The sequence below is a fragment of the Dermacentor variabilis genome, chromosome 11 (genome assembly GCF_050947875.1).
Source record: "Dermacentor variabilis isolate Ectoservices chromosome 11, ASM5094787v1, whole genome shotgun sequence".
In the NCBI taxonomy this organism is placed as follows: Eukaryota; Metazoa; Arthropoda; class Arachnida; order Ixodida; family Ixodidae; genus Dermacentor; species Dermacentor variabilis.
In genome coordinates, this window is record NC_134578.1 from 3,067,631 (window position 1) to 3,093,744 (window position 26,114).

At 48.3% G+C, this 26,114-nt stretch overlaps 1 protein-coding gene across 7 annotated transcripts in view; it reads left to right on the top strand.

Moving 5' to 3' along the window:
• LOC142564287 (aldehyde dehydrogenase 1A1-like) overlaps positions 1–26,114 on the top strand; it is a 242,882-nt gene that overhangs the window by 158,869 nt on the left and 57,899 nt on the right. For 3 of the 7 annotated variants that reach the window (XM_075675236.1, XM_075675232.1, XM_075675230.1), the window contains exon 2: positions 20,427–20,492. In XM_075675236.1, coding sequence (XP_075531351.1) covers positions 20,427–20,492 — 66 coding nt within the window. Of the gene's footprint in view, positions 1–20,116; positions 20,362–20,426; positions 20,493–26,114 lie in introns of those variants that run through there. The other 4 variants (XM_075675233.1, XM_075675234.1, XM_075675231.1 and 1 more) reach the window with 4 other exon arrangements.

The window sequence follows — 26,114 nt, forward strand, 5'->3', positions numbered from 1 at the left end:
AAACAGCACCTTGCCTCTTCGTGAGAAAATTGCGTGAAACTTAAAGGTCGGAATGTGAAGAGCCAGGCTCTTGGTGCGCACAAAATTAAATGAGCGATACACATTAAACGCGCAACTCATTGATAGACGGCTAGCTTTTCTCGGTAAATAGTACCTGAGTTCCTTCCGTTCCAAGGAGGTTGCGAACTGAAGCGATGTGTAGCTCAAACGGGACACACTAAGCGACAGAGAAATTGGCCGTCTCTGTCGTCTTCGGTGCCCCGTTTGAGCTCGCTACACGTATACATCGCGTAGTGCCTCAGTTTAAATTACCCTAAGAATACATGGCCCGATTTCTTTTCGCAGTCGCTTATGGTTGAAGTATACTTAACGTTACACTCTCACTGCATAGCTTGAACAAAATGCCAAGTAGCTTTTATATTGCTGCACTTGATTTCCCATGCTTAACCTAGTCTAAATATACTGTCCTGTCAACCAAGACGACGGCGTTCCGAACGGTCACTTTTTTCATGCTCTCTGCTCCAAAGGATTTACCGGCCCCTGGCCGAGGGGCTGCTCAGGCTTCAGCCAGCAGCAATGACTACCGTGTTATGCTACCTCGTCTTCCTACCGGTAAGCTGGTTGTGGACTCCGTTTTCCTGCATGCTGACTTAAGTGGTCGACCGTACAGAGCCCAAGACTTCAGAGACGCCCTTCGGAACATTATTGACTTGAAGGAAATAAGTTCCATCGTTCAATTTCAGATGTTACATGTGTGGATGGTGACGTGAAAATCAGCAATGACAAAATCAAAGCTAGTCACGTGCGCAGAATTATCCGTAAAAGGTAGCCGCTGCGTCGTTATTGACCCTGAGCCCATGGAAGTAAAAATGAAGCTTTTATGCCTTCCTGAGCGTTTGGAAGACGATTTCATTCGAGATGCGCTCCAGGCTTACGGGACAGTGAAGTCTATATCAGCAGAAAGCTGGAGAGTATCGGAAATGAAACAAATGCGTACCCTAAATCGTGACGTGGTGTTGACTCTTGCCGATGGAGTCGACGTGGGGGCGTTCCACATCTGCTACATATTTGTGGAGTGCAAAGCCTTGTATTGATTCCAGGCCGGCCCCCGCTATGTCTGTCCGCTGTAACAAGGTTGGGCACATTCGTCGAAACTGCAGAACCCCACGTTGTGAAGCCTGCCGACGCTTTGGCCACACGGCTGAAGAATGTGTTGTGAGATATGCCGACAAATTACGACACAGGACAAGGCCTCCGGATGAAAGCTTGTAAGTTCACATAATGGATGTTGCTGAGGTTCTCGACGCGACTGGAGACGTTCCCTCCTCCGCGGATACCAGCTGTGCCAGTAAGGCCCCTCTACATGAGTAAAGACAATGACATCGCAGAACTGCCCGTGGAAAAGGAAAGTAGTGAAGAGAAAGAAGCACCCGTTACCACGCAGCCAGTTGCTGCCCAGCCAGCGAATGAGGCAGCCGCTGATGACTAATCTGCTACACCGAAGCATCTTAACACGTGTGCTATGCTGGCAGAGGACAAACGAAATAGCGTGGATACGTCGATTCCGAAGAGCCGCGCGACTAACAGATCGGAATCAAGCACAGACAGCGAGATGGCCAGTACCACAAGAAAAGCACATCGTCACAGAACATCGACACACTCAGGAAAGTGCCGGCGATCATGGTCCAGGAGGCCTGGTGAAGGTTCGGAGGGAGCCTCACCGTTATCCTCTAGGACCGACCGCATAGAGAATTAAGTCTAAATAGTGGTAAGTCACCATGGCCCTGTCCCAGCAACTTCTCTTCGCAACTTTGAACGTACGAGACCTTAGGCCTTTGCAGAAACAGGCGCAGCTTCGCCGGCTTTTGTTTAGGAAACTCCTCGACTTCGTCGCCGCGCAGGAGACCAAGATTGAGAGTGATGACGAGACAGAAAGGGCTTTGCGACCTTTTCTGTCTGAATACAATGTCTGCGTTTCACACGCTCTTGGCTTATCCGCGGGCTGTTTTCTGTTTCTCAAAAAGTGCCTACTTTATTCAGCATTTAGTTACCATGTAGGCACTGAAGGTCGATATATATGTTGTGATATTGTGTTGCAGGGTGTGCCTTGGCAAGTAGTCAACGTCTATGCATTTAATGACGTTGCAAAACGAATTTTATTTAATACTGTGCGTAGTCTAATTCACTGTGATCGTTGCATTGTGTTAATGGGAGATTTCAATTGTGTATGTGATCCGGGCGGTCGAAGCGGCATTAACACTCAGCGGGACATGAGTGGCGAAATCTTGTCTAACGTAATGTCTAACGTAATGTCTAACGTAACGTCTAACGTGCAGGGCTCATTGATATAGAAGTGTCTGGACAGGGAGCTCGCTCTTATACCCGAATTCAAGGTCGCTCTTACGCCCGCCTTGATTGGATTTATGTTTCTTCATCACTCCTTTCCGAGGGCTGTCCTGTATTACTATCCCGGTTTCGTTCCCTGATCATTGCATGGTTATCCCAAAGATTGGTGAGAAATCTGTAACCAATTTCCGACCACAGTGGGCACTCTGGAAGCTTAACTCGGAGGTCCTAAATGATCAGGCATTTAATAATGGCGGGCGCATGGCCCTAAAGAATTCTTTCTACTGACTTGCCTTTATTTGCAGCTTGTGAACTCTTTAAACAAGAGGTTCGTACAGTGGCTGTAGAAATTGGGTCGCCGAAAGCATTCTATAGAAAGAATGAAGAAACAATACTTCTTAAGAGCCTACACAACCTTTACCAGATGGAATGCGAGATTCCAGGCACTTGCATCGTTGACATAGAAAATCTTAAATGTGAGTTGCAAAAGTATGATGCACTGCGTTACAGAGGTGCGCGAGTTCGATCTCGAAATAGGCGAGCTTTACAGTCTGAGCGGCCAACACGTCAAGCTTTACTTGACGAGTGACGTCACGCAGTTTCCAATGTAATTCCGGAAATATACTCTGAAGGTAGTCTTCTAACAAATACGAATGACATAAATTCGAAGTACGAAACTTACTACAGTGTGTTGTTTAGTGCCCGGCCCGATGATCGCGATGCAAAAGTCTTAGACAGTTTTGTGTCTCTTGTAAAACCTTTAGAGGATGATGACTGTGCATTAATTAGTGATACCCTTACGATACAATAAATTAAGCCAGCTATTGATCAGCTGCCTCTGTCGAATACTGTGAGCACTACGCTCATTTAACGCTCATACTGCCGAACTCTGATAATAGTGCACCTTTCAATATGTTCTTTCTCATCGAAATGCACAATTTGTGGAAAACGCGAATGATGGACAAAAACGCCGAAACGGTTACCTACAAGGGTAAATTTCATCCAAGTGGCACTACAGCTAAAGCAGGTTTATGGTGGACTTGATACACAGCCGAACTGGTACCCCATTTTGGGGAGGTGCCTATCCTTACCACCCTTCTAAAGTGATACCGACTTTTCTACCCACAGTATGAACGATGCCTTTTCACTGTGTAATTTTCATTGTGCTCTCCATTCTCTGACTATACACAACTGGTGACTGTCGGGTTGTTGCTACTGTAATAAATACCATGAAGGAAAGAAGAAAGAGCTCCGTGGTGAAGTGGTTAGGAGCAGGGAGGAAAGAGAAAAGTAGAAGGCAGGGAGGTTAACCAGAATAACATCCGGTTGGCTACCCTACACCGGCAAATGGGAAAGGGGAAAACAAAGATCACAGGGAGAGAGAGGAGGGAAGGAAAGAAGGAAATTCCGGCAAGTTCGCTGACGCGTGTGGTTTTACAGAAAGTGCATTAATAGTCACAGATGGTCGCACAAACCCGTCGTCCTTAAGAAACACAAAAGCGCCTTCACCGCTTTATGGGCCGACGGGCGCTGGGGGCGGTGTTCCAGCAGCACCTGCACAGAAAGCGGCCGATTGTCCAGTTTTTGGAAAGCTTTGGCAAGTTCTAGTCTCTCTAGGGCATATCTTGGACAGTGGCACAGCAGGTGGTCGATGTTTTCTTCGGTTCCCCAGACCTCGCATGCTGCACTGTCAGTCACTCCAATTAATTTAGAGTATGCCTTTGTGAAGGCAACTCCTAACCAAAGGCGACAGAGAAGCGTAGCTTGACGTAGAGGTAGTCCGAGTGGAGGTCGGAGTTGCAGGGAGGGGTTTAGTCGATGCAGTCGTGTAAGTCGTACGTTTGGCGAGTTCCACTCGGTCACTGTGAAACTGCGTGCCAGGTGTCGAAGCTGTCTTGCAGCGTGAGTCCTCAAAAGCGGAATTGGAACGCTGTGCTCTTCTTGATGTGCTGTGCGAGCAGCGTTATCGGCGGAATCATTGCCACTGATTCCACAATGGCCAGGTACCCATTGAAAAACGACCTCGTGGCCTTTTTGTTGGACATCATGGTAAAGTTTCACGACTTCGTATGTCAATTGGTCATGACATCCGTGTCGGAGAACTGACTGCGTGCATTGTAATGACGGTTTTGAATCACAGAACACAGCCCATTTTCTAGGTCTTTCAGAATCAATTAATTCCAGTGCTCGACGAAGGGCCGTTAGTTCTGCCGCTGTTGAGGTCGTGACATGCGATGTCTTGAACCGCAATGTCATTCCTCGCGTTGGTATAACCATGGCACCACCAGAACTGCATGATGTAGTCGATCCATCGGTATGGATGTGCACGTGGTTGCTGTACTTTTCATGCAGAAGAAGTAAGCTCAGCTGTTTTAGAGCAGGGGCTGGTAGATCTGTCTTCTTCTGGAGTCCTGGAATCATTATATGTACTTGTGGACGGCTCAAACAGCACGGAGGAAACGCTGGCTTGGCGGCAGGTGCGTACCCTGAAGTAAACGACGCACGATGTGCACTGACAATACCGCTAGATGTCGAGCAGGGCCTTGCAGCAGGGAGGCTCGCAAGTGGTGGGAAGGGGTCCTAGCATAATGCCTGAGATGCATACGCATTGTCTCAACGGTAATGTGCGTCCTGATCGGGTAATCCTGCGCAAGGGCAATGGTTTCAGCCGTTGATGCACTGCGTGGTAAGCCAAGACATATCTTAAGGGCTTTGGCTTGAATACTCTGAATCGTACGCAGGTCAGTCTTGCAGGTGTTGGATATTGCAGGCAGGCTGTATCGCAGGAATCCAACGAACAACGCCATGTACAGCTGTAGCATAGCGTGTACAGATACTCCCCAACTTTTTCCTGCAAGCAACCTGAACAGGTCACAGGAAGCAGTCAGCCGCTTTTTCATGTAATTGACGTGCGGAGTCCAAGACAGGTCTCTGTCAGTTGCGACTTCCAAGAACCTGTGACTTCTGCTGTATGGTAAAAGTTGTCCATTAATAAATACGCCGTAACTAGACATTGGCTTCCTCGTGAATGGCGCCATGGCGCACTTTCCGCGTGAAATTTTAAGTACTTGTTCACGAAGGTAGCAAGATGTCATTGTGGCTGCCTTCTGAAGCCGAGCGCGTAGCTGAAGTCGTCTCACACCTGATGCCCAAATGCAGATGTCGTCCGCATAGATGGAAAGTCGTACGGTGCTTGGCATGTTGCAAACAAATCCACTGAGGGTGAGATTGAAAAGTGTCGGCCTAAGCACTCCGCCTTGAGGGACTCCTCGGCTACCGAAATGCTCGGATGTCGGGCCATTTTCCGTGTGCACGTAGAATGGTCTCCTGTGTAAGCAGTTGCACACCCACATATACATCTTACCACCAAGTCCAACGGCTTCTAACGTGCTAAGGATGGCTTCATGGGTGACATTATCATTAGCTCCTTTAATGTCTAGAAACAGAGCAGCAGATAGTCGCTTACAGGCCTTTTGGTGTTGCACAAATGTTATCAAGTCAACAACGCTGTCTGTTGACGAACGGCCCCGTCTGAATCCGGCCATAGCATGTGGATAGATTTCATAGTACTCTAAGTACCATTCCAGACGTGTTAAAATCATTCTTTCCGTTGTTTTTCCGACACAGCCGGCAAGTGCGATCGGACGGTATGAGGAAATGTCCAAAGGCGACTTGCCAGCTCCGAGAAGTGGGATGAGGCGAGTTGACTTCCACTCTTGCGGAACCGTACCCGTCCGAATCCTACTCTCGTGTACTTTTTTTTTCAGATCATTAATGTTTTTATTACTGTATAAATGCCTAATTTCATTTATTCCACCTTTGCGGAGCACCGGAAAAAATTACCGTTACCCCCTTGAGGAGCATCGGAAAGGGGTAACTGTTAGTCCTCGAAGGAGTAAGCGCGTGGGGAGTAATAGTTCATCCCATGTCAGTTAGTCCCAAAACGACTAATGGTTGTGGCAAATCAGTTAGTCCCCAAAAGGACCAACTTCCCTACTCCTTTTAGCCCTTTTTTCTTAGAGTGTAACACACAAACAGACGCCATATTTTTGGATTACGCGATAGCGTTTGACAAAATAGCTGATCAACGCCTATTACTAAAACTTTCTTGTTTGCATTTGCATCCTGATATCCTAAATTGGCTTGAGCAATTTTTAACTAAGCGCTCACAGTATGTCTCCATTAATAACCACGCTTCAAATATTACACTCGTCACATCAGGCGTACCACAGGGGTCCGTCCTCCGCCCCCTTCATTCTTAATTTACATTACCGAATTACCCTTGCAGGTGTCCTGCCATACCCGTATGTTTGCCGATGACTGCGTTATTTACCGCGCAGTCAATACTATCACTCACCAAATAACTCTTCAATCCGACCTTAACCGGGTACAAGAATGGTGGGATGTTTGGCTGATGACACTCAACCCTAATAAATGCAAACTTGTCTCATTTACCCATCGTCATCATCCTCTTCGCTTTTCTTATCGGATTGGTGACGTCACCGTGGAATCAGTGGAATACTACAAATACCTAGGTATCACCTTGACTAATGATGTAACCTGGAATGCGGATGTTACTAATGTTATTTCATCGGCTAACAAAACACTGGGATTTCTAAGACGTCGCCTCGCTCTATTGCATGTAAAATTGTTAGCCGGTAGATCATTGGTAAAAACGAAACTCGAATACGCACCTGCCATCTGGGATCCGCATCAAGCATATCTTGCCAATGCCCTCGAGGCAGTTCAAAATCGCGCCACCAGGTATATTCCTTCCACATACTTTTGCAACGTCAGCATATCATCTTTAAAAAAAGAATCTTCCTTATCGCTTCTATCCCTTCGCTGCTGCATTGCCCCCGTTTCCCTCTTCCACAGGTTCTACTATTCGACACTTAATCGACCACCATACATTGTTTCCCCAACGCGCCTGTCACGGCGCATTGGCCATCCCCAGCAGGTAGCACAACCAGGTTCACGCACAAATACATCTTGAGCCTCATTTTTCTAGCGAGCATGTAAAGGCTGGAATGGCCTTCCTCATGAAATCGCTGCCATCACCTGCTCTTCACAATTTGTTCAAGATGTAACAACTTCTTATTAACAGAATTGAATGCATTATAACACTTGTTTGTATATGTTGTATTCGCGCCCCTTATGTAATACCCCTACTACGGGTATTTAAGGAAATAAAATGAAATGAAAATGAAATATTTGCACGTGCCACAGCAACGCATGCATTTGTGAACCATTGCAGTTTGAGCCTGTGGTTAATTATTTAGGAATTGTATTTGATCAGCACCTTGCCTGGAATAGTCATGTGATACACGTTTGTGGAAAGCTAGGGGCTGTCGCGGCCATGATGTATAGACTGTGCGGGAAAGGGTTATCATCCTTAAGTTTACTGTATACAAGGCATTAGCGGAATCTGTAATTGCGTATGGTATAACGTTAAATGCTACATATTAATTCTGACCATAACAAGCAAGCTATTTACCTCGTAGTTGAAAGAATTGTCAATAGCATAAATTATGGAACCGAACTAGAACAAGCACACTGAGAATGAGAAGGAAAGTATAGTATTATAGGCATACTTCAACTAAAGGAACTGTTTGAGTGTGTGGTTGTAAGACGCTATTATTATTCAAATGCTTTTAAAGCATTGGTAAAAAAGATATTGCGTTTCGAAAAACAGAAAAATATTCAAGCCACGACCGTTATCAAACAATGGAAAGAAAGGAAATTATTACGTCCCCGATATCTTTAATATACTTGCTGAAACACTGTATGATATAAATTCAACATGTAAAATGATTAAACAAGTGAGGAAGTGGCATTCAACTTCTAATTGTAATATGTTATTTTTATTTGTATTTGTATTTTATTTGTACTGGAAAGCGTAGTATTTATACCTTGTGTGTTGGAATATTTTCTTTGAAGTTTTACAATTTGAAACGTTAATTGTATAATGCGTCATATCTATTGAAAGATGTACCACCTGCTGCCTGGTCTTCGATCAAGCACGATGTGCTTAGATTGACCAGCAAACCTTCTCTGTGAATTTGTATTGGAAATCAAGTGTGATTTGATTTGATCACAAACCAAATGGCCATATGTCAAACTAGTATTATAGAAGGCGTGGGACTATGACGATGCATTATTATGGACAAGCAGAGCGTACGCATTAGTATGTTATGAAAAGTGTGGTAAGCTACATATATTTCTACCTACTTGCACTGTCTTCAGCGGCAGAAGACAACTACGCTTCTTCGGGACTGTTCTTGCTCTTCGCCTGTCTTTTACTGGCATGCGTTCAGAAACTTTTCCTGCTCTCAGTGTTCCACCGCGAGTAGAGACGAATAAAAGGTTGAATATTTTAACAAAACGAGATAATTTTCGGTTGTCCATACAGGTAAATAGAATTAGTCCCTCTTGCCGGGACAACGTGTCTGCAACGTTGACACAACATACAACGTTGATACAAAAATACAACAAGGCGCACTTATGTGCGCGTTTGACAAAGGAACTCATCCACAAGCACAACGCTAGCATACGAAAGCGATAAGAGCAAAATCAACGATGAAGACGCCTGCAGCGGTTCTGCCACTTCTCTTGGGGTCTCGTCGTAAGTGAGGAGCCGCTAGGGCACCCACTCGCATTCCATTCCGAACCATTTGTGTCTCGTGCATTCGACTGCGCGACGACAAAGGGAACAAGAGAACAAGGTAAAATTTCTCGCGCTTTTTCGTCAATGCTTTTAGCTCACCCCGTCTGCTTGAAGTTGGAAGGAAACGAGCACTCAGCGAACGTTTTCACACCCACTCTCGCCTTGATGACACCTCGAGGCACCTAAAATATTATATGTGCCGTCTTCTCGTATGGACGTTGCTCTTTCTCCCTTCTATTCATTTTCTTTGGTTGTTGCAATGAAGGAAGCAGTTGCCTTTGGGAAGAAGTTGTCATTCTGGATTTATGGCGCAAGGCATCTTAGCAGTTTGCTGCTAACTACCAAGTATCAACATTAAACCGAAAATAAATGGCAGATGCCGCAGCTTCAATTGCATATACATATAAACTGCAGTCCCGCAAGCGGGTACTTGCATCAAGTGGTTTCGACAGCTCTGAACGGATCTCGCTGTGTCGTCATGTCGCTTCCGTTGCATTGCTGTATTGGGCACCTTAGCGTCGAACTTTTGTGATCGCTTCCCAGTGGAATCATGTTCCAGCAATGCAGCTGCCTCAATGTAGAGGTGAAAAGCGCTGTAAAATGTTCTGTTACAAAAACGGGAATTAGTGCGTCTTATAGTGTTCACTTAAACTCTCACTATAATATGCGTTTGGTTAAGGAAGGTGCCAATAGCAGATTTTGTGGCTGTGTAAACTGCTCTTGTGCTTCCTTTCGCTTTGAAGAACTTTAGCTCTTCTCTACTGAAGAAACGAGACGGCACGCCTTTGATGAAACCGGCAACAGAAAGCCTGCAGCATTTTCAAGACGGCAGAACTTCACGGGAAATGGAAACTTGAAGTAATATACGTAGACAAAGAAAGTAATGCACTGACGAAGGGAAGTCTTCTTGTCAAAACATTGAATCCAGCCATATGACTAGTTTACCCACTACTGATAAATGTATTACTTCCACGTAGAAAAGGCTGGATTGGGGATAAACAACTTTCCGAAGAAGGTGTATGCTTCAAGGCAATGAGGAATCCAAAAAGGCAACCACGGAAAACATGCATTACGAGAGCCCACAGGACAATGCCTTTCTGCGTTAGCAATAATACTGACACGTATGTTTGTTTATTCTTTTCTAGGGGACTGCGTTTCACCCGCTAACAAATTATAGTTAACGCTCAGCACAAGACGCGCCTGTATGATTGGAACTTAGTCGAAGGTTATCGTTGGTTCTATCTGTTGTGTATCTTCTCGCCGAACCTTGTGTAATCAGATCGCATGCACGACGCGAATTGTGTAGTACTGTCTGGAACACACGCGGGCACAAGCGATTCCGCTGGAACCTTTGACGAGTGATGTATAAGAGCTGACGCGCTTGACTCACAGACCAGATTTCTACGTTTGCCGACTGCGCTCGCCGCTATTGTTGCTTTGAGCGTCACTTGCTTTTGTGGGCACAGGTTCGCCCAATAATGTATTCATTTCGTTATTCACAGTTTTGCTACTGTGTTCTTCAGTCACTACAAGGATAGGATAGGAATAACTTTAATAAAGTGCCGGCAAACGACGATTTAACGAGTCGTGACGCTGGCCAAGTGTCGACCCGGGGTTATACTCTACTCTGCACTAGCCCCGTTGGGCCCGTTTGTAGTGGCTCACGAGGCTTGTGCTTTTCGAGCGCACCCCGGGCCTGCTGGACGGCCCATAGTTGTGAGTCCTTGTCTGTAGACTGCAGTGCACTTTGAAGTTCTGGCGGGTAAGTCCTGGAGGTAGCTGCCGTCGGGAACCTGGCACAGTCCCACATGATGTGCCATTGGTCCGCCGGACCCACTGCACAAGCACCGCACAGCCCATTCGGATAGAGCTCTGGGTGAAGCACGTGCAGCATTGCGGGGACGAGGAGTGACGCGGTCTGTATTTGTCTTAGGATTACGGCCTCCTCCCGACTGAGTGCCGGGTGGGGAGGCGGCATTGTCCGTCGAGCTAAGCGGTAACACTTGGTTACTTCGGCATAACTAGTCAATCTGTCCTTGGTTTCGAACCACCACACGGAACGGTCACTCTCGGGGGCGCTCGCGCCGCCGAATGGGCCGTCTCGTTGTGGTTCGGTGAGGATGCACACTCGCCGGCGTGCGCCGGGAACCACTTGATACGGACGGTGCTGCCGCGGTCTTGAAATTGGAGCTTGCCGATGATGGCGGCCGCCGGCGCGCATATTCGCCCCTTGGCAAAATTGCGCACGGCATTCCTCGAGTCGCTGAGCACGGTGCGGCACTCGGCCTCGGTGATCGCCAGAGCAATGGCAACCTCCTCAGCGTCTGTGGCGTTCGTGCACCGCACGCTCGCTGCCGTTGTCTTGGTGCCGTTAGCCGCCGCAACGACCACCGCTGCGAAGCCTTCCCGCTTGTATTCCGCGGCGTCCACATACCGGGCGTGCGGGTCTTGGGCGTGTTGTTCGGTGAGGGCCTTGGCCCGCGCCTGCCGCCGTTCTTGGTTGTATTCTGGGTGCATGTTCTTCGGGATGGGGTCCACGTAAATGTGGGCCCGCGCCTCAACTTTGATCTCGCACGGTTGCCGGCTGGGAGCTTGGGGGTTGTAACCCAGGGACGTCAGTATACTGCGCCCCGTCTTGGTGGTAGAGAGGCGCTCGAATTGCGCGGTGAGCTGCGCCTCGGCTATTTCTTCTAGGGTGTTATGGACGCCGAGCTGCAAGAGCCCAGCCGTACTCGTGGTCTCCATTAAACGCAGCGCCGTCTTGTAAGCCCGTCTGATCAGCGTGTTGATCTTGGTCCTGTCAGTGACGTGTCAATTTAGGTGCTTGTTCGTTCATGTGCCGGATGCCGCAGCAAAGCCGTGATTCAAGGCCGAATCGCGAAGTAAACACCTACGCCACCCCGGGCCATCGAGCAAGCCGCAGACTATAAAACTTGCTCCCGGAGCACGATCTTCTACCCGAGCAGAGCAGAAATATCAACATCAAGTCAGCAGCCACGATGACAAAACTAGCGTCACTATCAACGGTCATGCTTCAGCAAACCAGGGAGCCGCCTACCTTCCGTGGAGCTTCATCAAAAGACCCGGAGACCTGGGTCGAGTTGTTCGAGAGGATGTCAGCCTACAACAAGTGGAACCCTGAAAATAAGTTATGTCATGTCTAATTTTAATTGTAAGAGCCCGCATGGGACTTGGATCGAAATTAGAGAGTTTTCATCAAAGACGTGGTATCTGTTCTGCAGTCAGTTCCTAAAGACTTTCACCAGCGTCGTCAGAAGAAAAAGAGCCAAACTTCTACAGCAAGCCCGATTGTAGCTCCCTAGACAGAACGTCACTGTATGCACGGAAGAGACGACTCGTCTTTTCCGTTATGCCGACCTGGAAATGTCTGAGGAGTAGAAAGTACGCCTTCTCATGCGCGGTATAGAACAAGAACATTTCGCCATACTGATGCACTACCCGCTCAGGACTGTAGTAGAGTTTCTGTCAGAGGCAACGGTGATCTAGAAGACGCTGGAAATGCCCACCAGACAATTCAATCGCCTCTCAATGCCAGACTCTGCAGAAGTTGAAGCCCTCTGTTCCGACGACTAGCGGGAGACAAGGCTTGTTTGTCTTCGTCTATGTATGCGCTGTAAGTGACGATTGATACCATGGAATACCAACTAGCCCGTACCCAAACCTTGCTTCAGTATATTTCTAGTTCGTCGGACATCGTTAACACTGTTTGTCTTCACAGCGCTTGTCTTCGTCGTCCTTTTTGTCCTTCGTCTATGTATGCGCTATAAGTGACGATTGATACCAGGAAGACAATAAAACCTGTTGTTGTGCGCGAAGAACTACGAAAGGTGTTCCCTGCGACTCAGCCCCAGGTGGATTCAATTCCTGACAACTTCCGCCAAGAGCTCTAGCAATCACGGCGAGTTTTCGAACCACCGCATCCTCAGCCAGGTTTCTGTTTCCTTTTGCGCGTGTGTGCGTGTTATACACCGAATCACAGCGGAGCTGTATATGGCTAGGGCACCATAGAATTTTCGTGTCTGCACACAAGAACTGTCACCATTAATGGCTCATACCACCATAAGCAAGCAAAAAAATGCAATGGTTCATATCCCCGTAAGGGAGAGGCTGCAGGCACTGAGCAAAATAAAGTGAACAGTGCTTACATTCCTTCTATTCACGCATACAACATACCGAACAACATGTCGAAAACTGTCATCATCAATGGCTTATACCGCCGTAAGCAAGCAAAAATACAATGGCTCATAGCCCCGTAAGGTTTATGGCTCTCAGTTTGGGTGGGTTGCTTGCGATGACACTGCACCTGTGGTCGTTGTCGGTGATTTGAATGTGGACGTGTCGGGATCAAAAAAAAAGAGCGTTTTACGCGTTTCGTGTTGCAGACATATCGCCTCACCACGCCGATCCACCCGGAGGGAAATTTCTGGGGAAACCGCATGTGCGTTTTCGTTACCCCGCAGCGAGGTATTACCAGGGGTCCAGAGTAAGTGGATGCGGGGAAGTGTGGTTCGTGCATTTCGCGCGATCTGTTTGAGAATTTGGTGTGCCGCTCTCGGGATGCCATCTCCTGATAAAAATGCCCGGCATGCCTGTTGCGTGTTCGTCAATATATACACTTCCTCAGGAACACGGATGGCATATCGAATTGCAAGAGCAACACCAAGAATTTCTCCGTAAGGGGCATTTGTTCCACGCATTGCATCAGAGTCTCTCAGGGATTCGGTGCCATCCAAAACTACCGCTTCCTATATACTCCTATGCGATCATTTGGGTCGGATTGTGCGCCTTTGTCAGAGGCGACAAATGCCACTGAGGAACGCGCCCCACAAACGAGGAAGCGAGAGACACGGGAGTTGTACCACTGAGAGCCGTACAGCCACGCGACGCGAAGAAGAAGGAGCGGAAAGTTGTGGATCACGCGCGAGGCGGCAAGGAGCGCCCGCTGCGGGCACCGCGGCAGTGCCGCGACGGCGGAAGATGCGACGGCGAGGGCGGAGTGGACGTTAGCGGCGAGAGCCACGGCAACGGCGCTGCGCGGAGGAAGGGGGCGAGAGGATAGGCGAGAACACGTGATCCTTGCTGGACAAGGGGAGAGCAAGACTTGCGCCGCGCGCGAGATATGGCAGCAGGAGGGCGCGCAGCTGGAGCAGTGCACGGATAGTGACCTTCGTTAGGCCGAGGCCGACGGCGACACGAAACGCGGGAACAGGCGCCACAGAGCTCCGCTCTAAAACACGGTTTGTGTTCCGGCGCAGTAGAATGATATGGCCCGTGACCATAAGTTTCTTCGGGCCGCACTCTCGCTGCTGTTATCGCGCTAGTGAAACACTCTGTCACGGGGGGTGCTCCCCACTACCACCGTGTCTTACCCTTACGCGGGAGCCAACCGGTGCTTCGAGCGTCACTTCCTAAAGCAGTGCGTCTGGAACCCCGTGCAGCGCCTGCCACCGCCTGTGATCGCAGACGCTGCGACCCGAGGCGCAGTGTCTCAAAGCACTCGCTGTCACGAAGGATGAATGCGAGAACGCTCCCCTTACACCGTGTTACCACACGGTACTGAATGGTACTACCCTGCCAACTCTACCAGCACACTGTCCCACGACGAGGTTGTGCGCAGGCTTTATCTTGGAAGCGATCTGATTTGGTGGCACAGTCTAGGTGGCCTGACGGCTCGTAGTTTTGCGTGGGCTATGTTCTCTCCGCTGAGTCTGCGTTGAAGCTATAGACAGCACGAAGGTCACTTGCTGCTGCTGCCACGATTCCTCATGCCAGCGTTTTGACAGCGAATGTCCGCGGACAGCGAGTGTGAAATGTTCATAATTGCCTGTGCGCGCTGACACCAGGCTAGGTAATTAAGATAGTAAGCGAATGTTTACAACTGGGCTTTCTACTCCGGCGGCTGCTGTCTATGGCGCAGCCGCGCGAGTCCTGTATTTAATACCATCTGCGATGCGGACAGTGTAGGCGTCTAAGCGCACTGAGGGCCGATAGCGTCGTGTGTGCTATAGCGCCCGTACGCTTGCGCGTAACCCGCGTTTACGAAGTGGAACGTCACTAACTTTTTTCTCTGAATGTCGACTAGAATATTGGATATCCAGTTTGCTTTCTGATTAACACTGCTCTCTTCTTATTTACTTTACACCGGACATTTCTCGTTGAATTGCTCTTTGTGCGGTCCTTAAGTGTTCTTGAGCTTCTTCGTTAAGCAACAAGGTTCTGGCCCATATGTTAGCACCAGTAGAGTGCAATGATTGTAGTTTTCCTTTCAACGACAGTGGCAAGCTTTCAGTCAGGATTTGGCAATGCCCGCCGTATGCGCTCAAACTCATGCTTATTCTTCTGTAAGTTTCCTGCTCATGATCAGGGTCGCCTGTGAATAATCGACCCATATAAACGTACTCCTGTGCGAAAGATAGAGGCTGACTGGCGGTCCTGAATTCTTGTTCTCTTGCCAGGGTATTGAACATTATCCTTGCCTTTATCTTCAAGCTCAGTGACATACATACAAAAAGAAAGGCTCCTTCCTACTTTACAACACGGTACAATTTTAACTCAGAATTTAGCAAAATTGTCTTTACCTTTACCTCATACATGTTGGGTATTAATGCCAATAGCGAGAGGTAAAAACTGAACTGGTATACTGGTGAATTACCCTCGATGATCGCCTATCATGCTATCCCAGGTGCTGGGTGATAATTAGAGATATAGACACTGATCATATAAACCCATAAACAGCGCATACAGTCACAAACTCACACGCATACACAATAGAGATAGTTATAGAGTTTTAGTTAATAAGGCTTGTGGCTCGCTAGAACATCATTAGCGCTTTGGTGGCGCGTAACACGCATGTGGTGCTTTGCCCCAAGGCGAGAATGTGCCTCAGTTCCAAGCTCAAGTCGGGTCGCTGTTGTAGTGCCACCATCAAATACTGTCTGTCCGACAAGTAGCGAATAGCTTTCTCTGGCTCCTTCGTCAGCTTTGTGGTGGACGGTGGCCGGACATTTTCAGGCAGGAGGTTGAGGTTGAGGTGAAGAAGAGACCTACTTCTGCAGCCCTAGTGAGAGCACGGCTCATTGTCTGCGGGGAGAGTGAAGTGGAAAGAAAGAGGATAGGATAATGAGTAAAAGATTAGAGGAGGAAGGTAACGCCCGAAAGCAGGACTGGAACGCGATAGCAGCAGACCGCCAGAGTCTGCTGGACATCAAGGTTCCCACCAGGAAGTGGAGGACTGCTCCAAGACATGGTTTTGGCAGCGCGTAGGAAAAACCGGCTTCGCGATGGTGGAGGTAGGGAGGTCCTGCTGGTGGAGGGTAGCAACGAGTTTCGCTCGTTGCGTTGCTTTCGATGGGCAGTTACGCAAGAGGTTCTACAGTGTTTCATCTACCCAGCAGTCTGTCCAGGCACGGAGAAGGTTCTACATTTTAGGTGCTTGATGGCAGCAGTCCAGCAGCAGCCAGCTCGTATCCTCAGCAGGAGTGTTTGCTCGCTTCTTCCTGGTGAACCCTCGATCCTGTAGTAGCGGCAGAAGTGATTGCCTCCAGCAACCCTACAGTCTAATTGACAGCTTAGCCGCAGTCGTCGAAGCGTATGCCTCGATGAGTCAGAGGCCACTACTGCACTGGTGACTGCCGCTAAGAAACCGGCCAGTGCTTCTACTTCCTCCTTGCCTAGTAACGCTACATCGGAGAGAAGGTAGTAGAGGAAGATGTCGACGACCGCTGGCTTTGAGGGCATGTAATTTTGTGACCAGGAGCGCTGTGCTGAATCATGCTTTTCCTGGTTGCAGAGCGCTGCAAATGGTCGCGTAGGAGGATGCTCGGTGAGTAGGTCTGCTGACCAGCGATGTCTGCAGTTGTTGAGCTCGATGCGAAGCGAAGGCGGCTCGTGGCTGCTTTTTGGCGTGCCCTAGCTATGCATGCAGCCGTGGCCGAACCTTCCCGCGGACGCAAAGGACATGCAACTGAGTTGCGGGGCGCCAACGTTCTTTGAGGTGCGCGTGCAGTTGTGGGAGAGCCTTGTGGCATCTGACGGTTTAGACGCTGTGTCACACTTCTCCACCGCCTGGGCTGATGGTTACGGGGGACGCCCATCGCTCAAGTTTGCTGCGCGTCTCCTGTCGAGATGCGTCGTTTGGCCTTCCTAGATCACCTAGGCTTCGCTTAAACCAACTTCCACAGTGCGTGGATCTGCGCGATAATAAAAAGAAAGGGCGGAGGAGTATCGGGACTCGACGGAATTAACATTTGGAGATGAAATTGAGCTGCGCCGCCATTGTCTGGTCATCGACGTCACGCTGTCATTATTCCCGAACTTAAACTTACAGCGCGAACACCTTAGACGGACCACAAAAGGAAGATACGACACACACTGGCGCTGACCAACAATTTCTTTATTTCTTCGTCGTCGATGCATATATAAACCCAAGGCCACACAACCGCGCAGGCGCACAGATTTCATTACTGAGATCTGCCAAATTATCACATACGCAAACGTAAGAATTCAAATTCAGATGAGTGCAGGGACAAAGATGTGTCACTGATGCGATTATCGTCTTGTCTTTTTATGTGGTAGGCCTCTAAGGCAAGCTGCGCATGCTCATTCCTGCTTTTGCCAAGAATCAACGTCCGATCAAGTCGCGCCTCACAATTGCTGCAAGAGTTTATATGCGCAACAAGGGGCGCTCCTCTACCTACATTTTTGTTTACTTTTTGCTCATGTTCCCTGAGTCGCTCATTGAGGCAACGCCCTGTCTGGCCAACGTACGTCTTACCAGATGGGAGTAGAATGGCATAAACCACGCCGACAGCACACGACACGTATGAAACACCATGCCGAATTTGGCATCCTCCTCTGCTCTCTCCGCAGATGCGGGAGCATAGCTTTGAAAGCTTGTTAGGCGCAGCAAGCGCCAAAGGAACACCATGCCTGCAAACAACTTTCTTGAATTGATGGGTGACCTTAAGTATATAAGGGACCATTGCAAAACTTCGCGTTTCACGTTCGGTGGCCGGCCTTATTGTGGTTTTTCTTCTCTGAATCAGAGCTTCAACCACGGCAGTCAAAAGCGACATAGGGAACCCAACTGCCAGAACTCGGCTGATATGATTATCCAAACTTTCTTGCATCTTGTGCACGCACGAGCTCTTAAGAGCCAATTCCATACATGAGGACGCAATGACTCTTTTTCACGATCTTCGAGTGCGCAGACTTAAAGGACAACAGTTCCTTTTTCGCACGGGGATGATACGCCCAACACACAGGGCGTTCACAGAGCAGAAAATGAGGTAGTCCGCACCAATGTGTGCCGTATCTTCCTTTTATGGTATGTTTTAGGTGTTTGCGCTGTGAGATTAAGTTCAGAATTATGTACCAACTAGGCCCAAATGAAGTTTTACTTTCATTATTCCATTGTCGTGATGCCGTCTCGTTCATGATGCCGTCGTCATCGTGCTGTCATGGTCGGGCCACAACGGTCGTCGCCACGCTGTCATCCCGTAAAAAAATATCTCGAAGATATATTGTGCCGTCATTACGAAGCACCATTTTCGACGTCCGCAGTATATACTTCTCAAGTATTGCTAATGTGTCGGCTTGATTTCGGCGGTCCACGTAAAGCAATACGCCTACGTTCACTCGACTTCGTTGCTTTTGTAACCAAACGCACTGCGTTGTTGGTTGATGCAAGACTTTCCATCTGCAAGCAAAGCATATGTGTCGATACCGGGACAGCACCTAGCGGCGATGGTCGAAACGTGCCACGAGCGCCCATATGTTCACTGTCGAAATAAATAGAACATTGCTGCAACACCCTACCTTACATAGACTATCGTACAACCTAAATTAAAAACTTGCCCGTAAAGCGGGCGTGTAGGCTGTGTTCTTCACCCCCACATAAGTTGTCAAGAATCTGCACCTTAACAAGTCCGATCGACAAATCGACGCGATATCGCAAACTTAGGCATCGCCATTAGTATTTCCAACGTGTGGTTGGTATTGTTTATTACTTTCTCTTAACATGCGACATGTCATATATTGGTCAGATTGGTCGTTGCCTGAGCATTTGTCTGCATGAGCCCGCGAGCAATGTCAGCCGAGCACATGAAGATCACGTAGCGGCCCACCGTGCGAATGCAAATTTCAATTCATCAAGTGCACCCTGATGTACGAATCTAACTTCCAGCGAGTGCAAGAAATATAGATGCAGCAAGAATTGAGCGGGTGCTGAATCTATAAGTCACTGTGGCATCAATTCACCTTCTTCGAAAGGAACTAACGTTCCTGAATGTTAACCTTGCACGTGCCGTGCCGACCCGACGATGAGCTTGCAGCTTTGGTGCCCCGTTCCCCCAATGTTATCGCAAATAGTTTTCTTTTTCGCCAGTTGTATAATCGCGCCATTTCAAAATAAGGTTTCGTTGGGAATTGGAGCTTGTTAGCGTCCGTCTTGTCATCCTTGTTTATCTAAGCTTCGAGCTTCAAGTTAACTAGTTACTTTTCTCCATTTATATTTATTTTAACCCTTCCCAACTAGCTTGTCGATCTTCAAGTCTTTCTGTTGTGTAATCTGTGCAATCGCTTCATTGCTTTCAGTCAATACTTCGTATACATAAAAAAATTCCTGGGTTTTACGTGCCAAAGCCACAATCTGATGATGAGGTAGGCCGTACAAGGGATCTCCCAAATAATTGCGACCACCCGTAGTTATTTAACGTGCACGAAAATCCAAGTGTACCAGCGTTATTGCATTTTACCTCCATGAAATTGTGGTCGCCGCTGCCAGCATTGAAGCCGCGCCCTGGAGCTCGGAAGCTCAACGCCATAGCTGCTATGGGCTACGGTGACGGGTGTTCGTGCGCCAAATGTGAAAGGACACTATAAGTGGGAAAGTGAGGATGTCGTGATTATACAGCCAGGCCGGACCGGTTTTCCTTCATGGCCGTAGTCACGCAAACGCTAGCGGTTGATTGCAGAGGAGCTGCCGCTTCCTCTATTAACTCAGTACGTGGGTTGCGTAAGCGCTACCCACGTGCGGACGATTGAGAAAACAAAAAGCCAAAACAAAGGAGGCAACTGTGTGATACAGAACGACGCGCTTCCCTCCAAACCTTCCTTCGCAAGAGGCAGGCGACCAGCTTTCTTGTCTTTCTCGGCCGCGCGGCGAATACACAGCCTGTCACTGCTCACTGTGCGGCGCACTGGGCTCGTACCGAACAAAATTTTGTGTTCGCTGGCCTCACTTTTGGAGTGCAGCACTGCAGCGTAGGTTAATCACGTCGGTCACCGAGCTGGAAACAGCAGCCATTGCAGCAAGCGCCTGTGCCCTTGTGCGCTCCCCACGAAAGAGTTAGAGCTTGCGTTCTTTTACATTTGTCTTCGCCTCTTCTTCCAGGATCAGTTGAAGACACGCAAACGCGTCATGGGACCGACAAGAAAACCCGAGGTCAAGTTTACGCAGGTGAGAACGATTCCTTTGCGTATAAGTGTTGATAAAGTGTCGTTGGTGGTTTTAGAACTCTCTTGATTCACCGCCTACTTTGAAGGCTTGCCTTGGAGTAAGTTGGTACTTCGGCGACCTTGGCGTAAAGTAGAATTCGTGACCTTCATTCTGTGTCTGCCCTCGGTGTGATGATCTGCACAAGTTAGCTTTCTTCGCTGTTTTATTGTATGTCGCTGGGCAAAACAACGTCCAGGAAACCAGCCAAGGTTTCAGGCTGTTTCCTTGTATATATATGGCTAATGCGACCATAACCTTTAAGCGGCGCGGACACAAACAGCGACAAAAATGGAGCGCCAACTTTCCACTTAAAGCAGATGCACTTCCAATGCTTCGAAAAAAACTTGAAATGTATCAGTTATCAGAAATCTAACTAGCTCAGCCATGTGCAGTAAGTTCCAATAAAAGCCAGCGCACCTGATGACATATATATATATATACATGTAATAAACTGGTGACGTACATTATATATTTGTACCAATGAGAATTTCTCGGTGCCATTTGTTTTGTAACTTCGCATTTTGTAGAAAATATGACCGGAAGCCTGCACACATATGTCATAGCGTAAATATTAGCGCTTGGAAATGTTTCGTAGTCATAGTGTACACTTATGTGCGTGCAGAATGGTTAGGCAAGTATGGATAGAAAGAGTTGCTTGATTAAAGGAATTGTGCTCTTGACCTAAGCTTGTTGCAATGATAATTTTAAATGGGAAGCATTTTAACCCCCTCAGGCACACAAGAAAACGAGAGATAGGAATTTGATACGATGTTGTAACGCGACAGCGGTAAGGAGCCTGTGTCGCAGAAAATCCGGCGTTAGCGTCGGTGTCCTGCGCCCGGCATCAGACGTCATTTTGGCAAAAAGATTTTCAAACCACACATACCGAGGCTTTGCATGTGACGCAAGGAATTGACTGAAATAATTGAATTTCTCAAGCTAAAATACGTGCAAAAATCGTAAACTACGACTTGCACAAAACTTCCAGACATGATAGTTGTCGGATTGTAATTTGAATATACGAGAAAACATAATTCTATTACGGGAAAACTCAAACAAACCCCTTTTCCAGCATTTATACAATGCAGACACCGGAGACGACGTCCGCCATTTGCGCATGCTGGCGCGTAAATATATCAGTCCACGGAACGGCGCGCCGACTTCCTTGAAACACTTCCAGATGGCGCTCACCTGCGCCGCATCGCTTTGTGCGTTCTTCCACGACTCCGTGGCTGCGACGAAATCATGTTTTTTTGTGCATGCTTTGAGCTTGCTTCTCTTTCTGATTTGCTGATTTTTGTAGCCTTCAAATAATAATTGGGTAGTTTTCTTTTTTCTCTCTCTCGCGTTTCGTGTGCGCGGGTGTGTTTCGTGTATGTTTGGTTTTGCAGGATAGTCGGAGCGTCCTTTCGCGCCACGTGCTTCAGCACGTGCAAACGGGTCGGACATTTAAGTCTTCATAGCCTTTAAATAGTAGCTTGGAAGTGGCAAGACTAGTAGCTGTTAGTGGTTGTACTGTGTGTGCTTTGGTGTCGGGAATGTTGCTTTGGTAGGAAAGTGAAAGCGCGGCTGCGTGGTTGAACACGTGCGAAAACGTGGCATACCTTTAGTCTGTGCGACATTAATTGCTTTTAGGACATTGGTGAGAATTACCTTGCGGCATTTTAAAGATTTAGATGCTGTGTGTTTCGGTTCTGGTAGAAGGCACGTGTTCTGCATTATTATAGTATTATATCATTTGCATTAGCAAAAGCCGTGCAATACATGGCAAGATGACGAGAAAGCGTGCAGTGTGCGGGGGGTCCGGCAAGGCAAACGATTGGATGCATGAAAATGGAGAGGGAATCGAACCAATAGGCCCACACTGTGATGTCGATGCTAGACTGAAGAAAATGGAGGCTTTAGAAGATGAGCTTCTCAAACAGGTCGAAGAGCTCAAAAATGAGCTAAATATAGAGCGTGATTCACGGGAAGTAGTGGAAAAAAGGACTCGAGGAAAAGGTGAACAGTGCCGCCATTGTGAACAAGAATGGTCGTGACAATGAAACGCAGTCTCCCGACGTGACAGGAGAGGGAGTGTGAGCAAAGTACGTAGAATGTGTGCAGCGTGTTAGTAGCTGGAAAGAGCGCCACCTGCCTTGAGGCCTGCCTTGAGGAAATGGACAGGACTAGCCCAGCCCTTGGCGAAGGGGGTAGAGGACTTGCGCGAGCTGTCCCCTCAGGTGCAGATCGTGGTGTACATGGTGCCGGAGGTTTCTGTGTGTGACAATCATGTACAAAGAGCCGTAGTGGCTACTAATGAGGCGATATGGAAAATGAACCGAGAGAAAGGTTTCGAGGTTGTCGAAGTAAACAGGGAAGTGAAAAGATGTGGTTGTTTTGAGTGAGACGGAATTCCCTTCAATTACAGGCTTGGACGAGAAGTTGGATGGCGACTTGCTGGTCGCGCTGTTGCTTTTTTCAGAGGCCCGCGGGCGCTCAGGAGGCCAGAGTAGGTAGTAATAATGAAGGTCCCCTAGGGAAAGCTCAGAACAGCATCACCGTCAATAACAGCAAAAGGAGGAAAACAAGAAAGAGAGCTCGCCATGCAATAGGTTACATTAACATGCAGGGTGGCAGAAAAAAGGAAAAGTGGGCAAAGATTGAGGAGCAGGTAAATAGAGAACAAATAGAAGTACGTGCAAACGGTTACGGAAACGCATCATAGAGACTCGGAAGAGCCGCGAGTGATTGAGGATTATGTTTGAGGAGAGTGCAACAGAACTAAAGTCGGATAGAATGGGAGGTGAGTCAGAATGCTCATCCATCAGGGAGCCAAATGGAAAAGAGTAAATTCAGAATGTCAAGAGCCTCTTTGGTTATCAGGTACAATGAGTGAAAAAAAAACTTGGCTGGGCGTTACGTATTTGTGGACCGGAAATAATTGGACCAAGAAAAATAGAGAGGGGAATGCATTAGGGCTAATAGTAAGGGTTTTGGGAAAGATGCCGAAATTATCCTATTAGTTGACATGAGTGCCCACATACAGGATTTAGTTGGTTATACCAACAACAACGGGACGTCAATGCTAGACCTTTGTGAGCAACATAACCTTGTTATCGTGGATACAGGGCTTAAGTGTGAAGGGCAGATCACGTATGAAGTGGGAAACGGCAATCCACCATTGATTACTGTCTGATGACAGAAAGAATTCATGATAAGTTGAGAGAAATGGTCATTGACGAGGAAGGGTATAGCAGCATGGCAGTAACAATAAACGCGTCATTTCGAAAATGGGATATGTAGTTGGGAAGAAAAGCAATGAGTACAAAATGGGCAGTCCAAGTTTGAACGCTGAACAAATAACAAATATAGTCACAAGAGTCAAGGAAGAATTTGGCAAAGTGCCAAGAGTGGGAATGTAGTGAGCTTGTAAATGTAATAACGACAGAAATACGGAAAGAGAAACAACATGTTCGTTGGAAAGGAAAAAAGAAACCGGAAAGCTGGAGGAACAGGGAGACACGCGAAGCGATCGCCCAACGGCAGAAAGCATCCCGAGAGCACAGGCAGGCAAAGAAGGCGCAGTGGCCGCATGATGAAGTAGCCAGTAAATGGGAAATATACCGGAAGAAAAAGTCTATGCTTCAAATTCTGGTGCAAGCTTTGGTGAAAGACGACGATGGCAGACATGGTATGACGAGGGAAAATAAGAGACAAACTCAAGGGCTGGTGAAAAAGGAGGAAGCGGAGACGAGCGAGCGGGAAGCTGCGGGCATGGATCGAAGGAGCCGAGGAGGTCCGAACAACGAGTCCCGAGAGGGATTCTCGGGATGTACCGCTGGGCAGCCTCGCACCGAGCCATCGAGGCAAGGTCCACCGTGTCCTGTGCCTGGTCGGTTCCAGGGTTCCTGTGCTCTCGGAGTTCCGGCACTGCCAGGGATCCTGAGCCACTAGCCCAGCGGCTTGTTGCCTTGTCACCGTCACAGCCTACGCAATCCGAGCCCTCTCCGCCGCGTACGGTGGGCCAACGACGATTGCGGCCACACGTGAGGGAACTTAGTCAGACATATGCTGCGACGCCAGGTTTTCGCGTGTTAGTGGGCGAGGTACGGAAATTGAGCAGCGTGCCGCGTCGACGTGTCCCGCGCCTCATCAGAGGACATCCTTAATTAGTGCTTTGTTTTACGCTCTGTATCAATGCAGTGTTATTCATTATATATCCGCGGGGTCAACTGTCCACGCTGTCCGACTATCACCTCGAATCCTTCCTCACCGCACCTCACGACAACGAACGTGATGGTCCGCTTTATTAATCTGCATCATCTGGTGTCCACCACAGGATGAGACTCTCGAAACACCTTTGAGAGTCTCACTTTGCTCAGATGCGGTGGTTAAGGATGGATGCCGAAAAACTGATAGGCATTGGTAAAGAGTTGGAACTCACAGAAAAGGCACTCAAGTATTGGATGGATGAGGAACGTAGCAGAGAAAGAGAGCACCGCGCACAAGAGCGTGAGGCTGCCAGAGAGGACCATGCACGATAGCTGGAGCGGCAAGCTGGAGAACTCCAGTTGTTAGAACTACGGCTGTGCGTGCAAGAATTGCAACAGCCAAGTCAAGCAGTCGCAGCCGAGCCAAGTGATAGAGAAATATATAATGAAGGTTTCCGAAGTCGCCACAAGTTAATTCTAGCGTTCAATGAAGCTCGGGATGAGCTGGACGCATATATTCAAAGGTTCGAGCGAGTGGTCACACACCAAGGGTGGCCTAGCGACTAGTGGGCGCTGTTTCTGAGTTCGTGTTTAGCGGGGGAGGGTCTCTGTCCTCGGACGTATGTCCGCTGAAGACGCAACGAACTTTGCAAAGATTAAGGCGACATTTCTCCAGAGGTTCCGGTATACTGAAGGGGGCTATGGAATCAAGTTTCAGGAGACCAAGCCCAACAGTGGCTAAATAGGCCGCCAGTTTGTGGGTAGGCTGTTTGGTTATTTGGGTCACTGGCAAGAGTTGGCCAAAACTGAGACTTATGACGCCTTGAGAAACAAGGTTGTCTCGGAGCAATTCTTGTGTGGGTGTGACTAGAAGCTTGCTGCCTTTCTGAAGGAGCGAGGTTGCAAAGATCTTGACACTTTGGCAGAAACAGCGAATGACTACCTCGAAGTTCAGAGTCTGAGAAATCTGGCTAGAGGTCGAGAAGAAAAGGTGTATGTGAAGAGTGGGACGCAAGCCAGTGAGCCATCAAGTGGTCAAGCAAAACACCATTGCTTCATTTGCAGCAAGCGAGGACTTAAGCCGCCAGACAGCTAGTCTAGAGCTAGCGGATCTAAGGCTGCGATCGGTTGGAAAGGAAAGAAGGCTGGAAATGTGTCGGAAGGCTTTACCAAGCATACGAAGGACCGCAACGAGGCCTCATGTCCCCTTTCTGAACCTGACAAACCAACCCGAGAAGACACGCTGCACGAACAGCACACACATGCTGTAAACACCGAAGAAGACAGTTCTGAAAATACTGGATTAGGGGCAGAAAGCACCGTTGGGCAAGAATTAGGACAGGAAGGTTTGCCGACAGCAAAAGGGCGTCTCGAAGGACAACCGGTAACT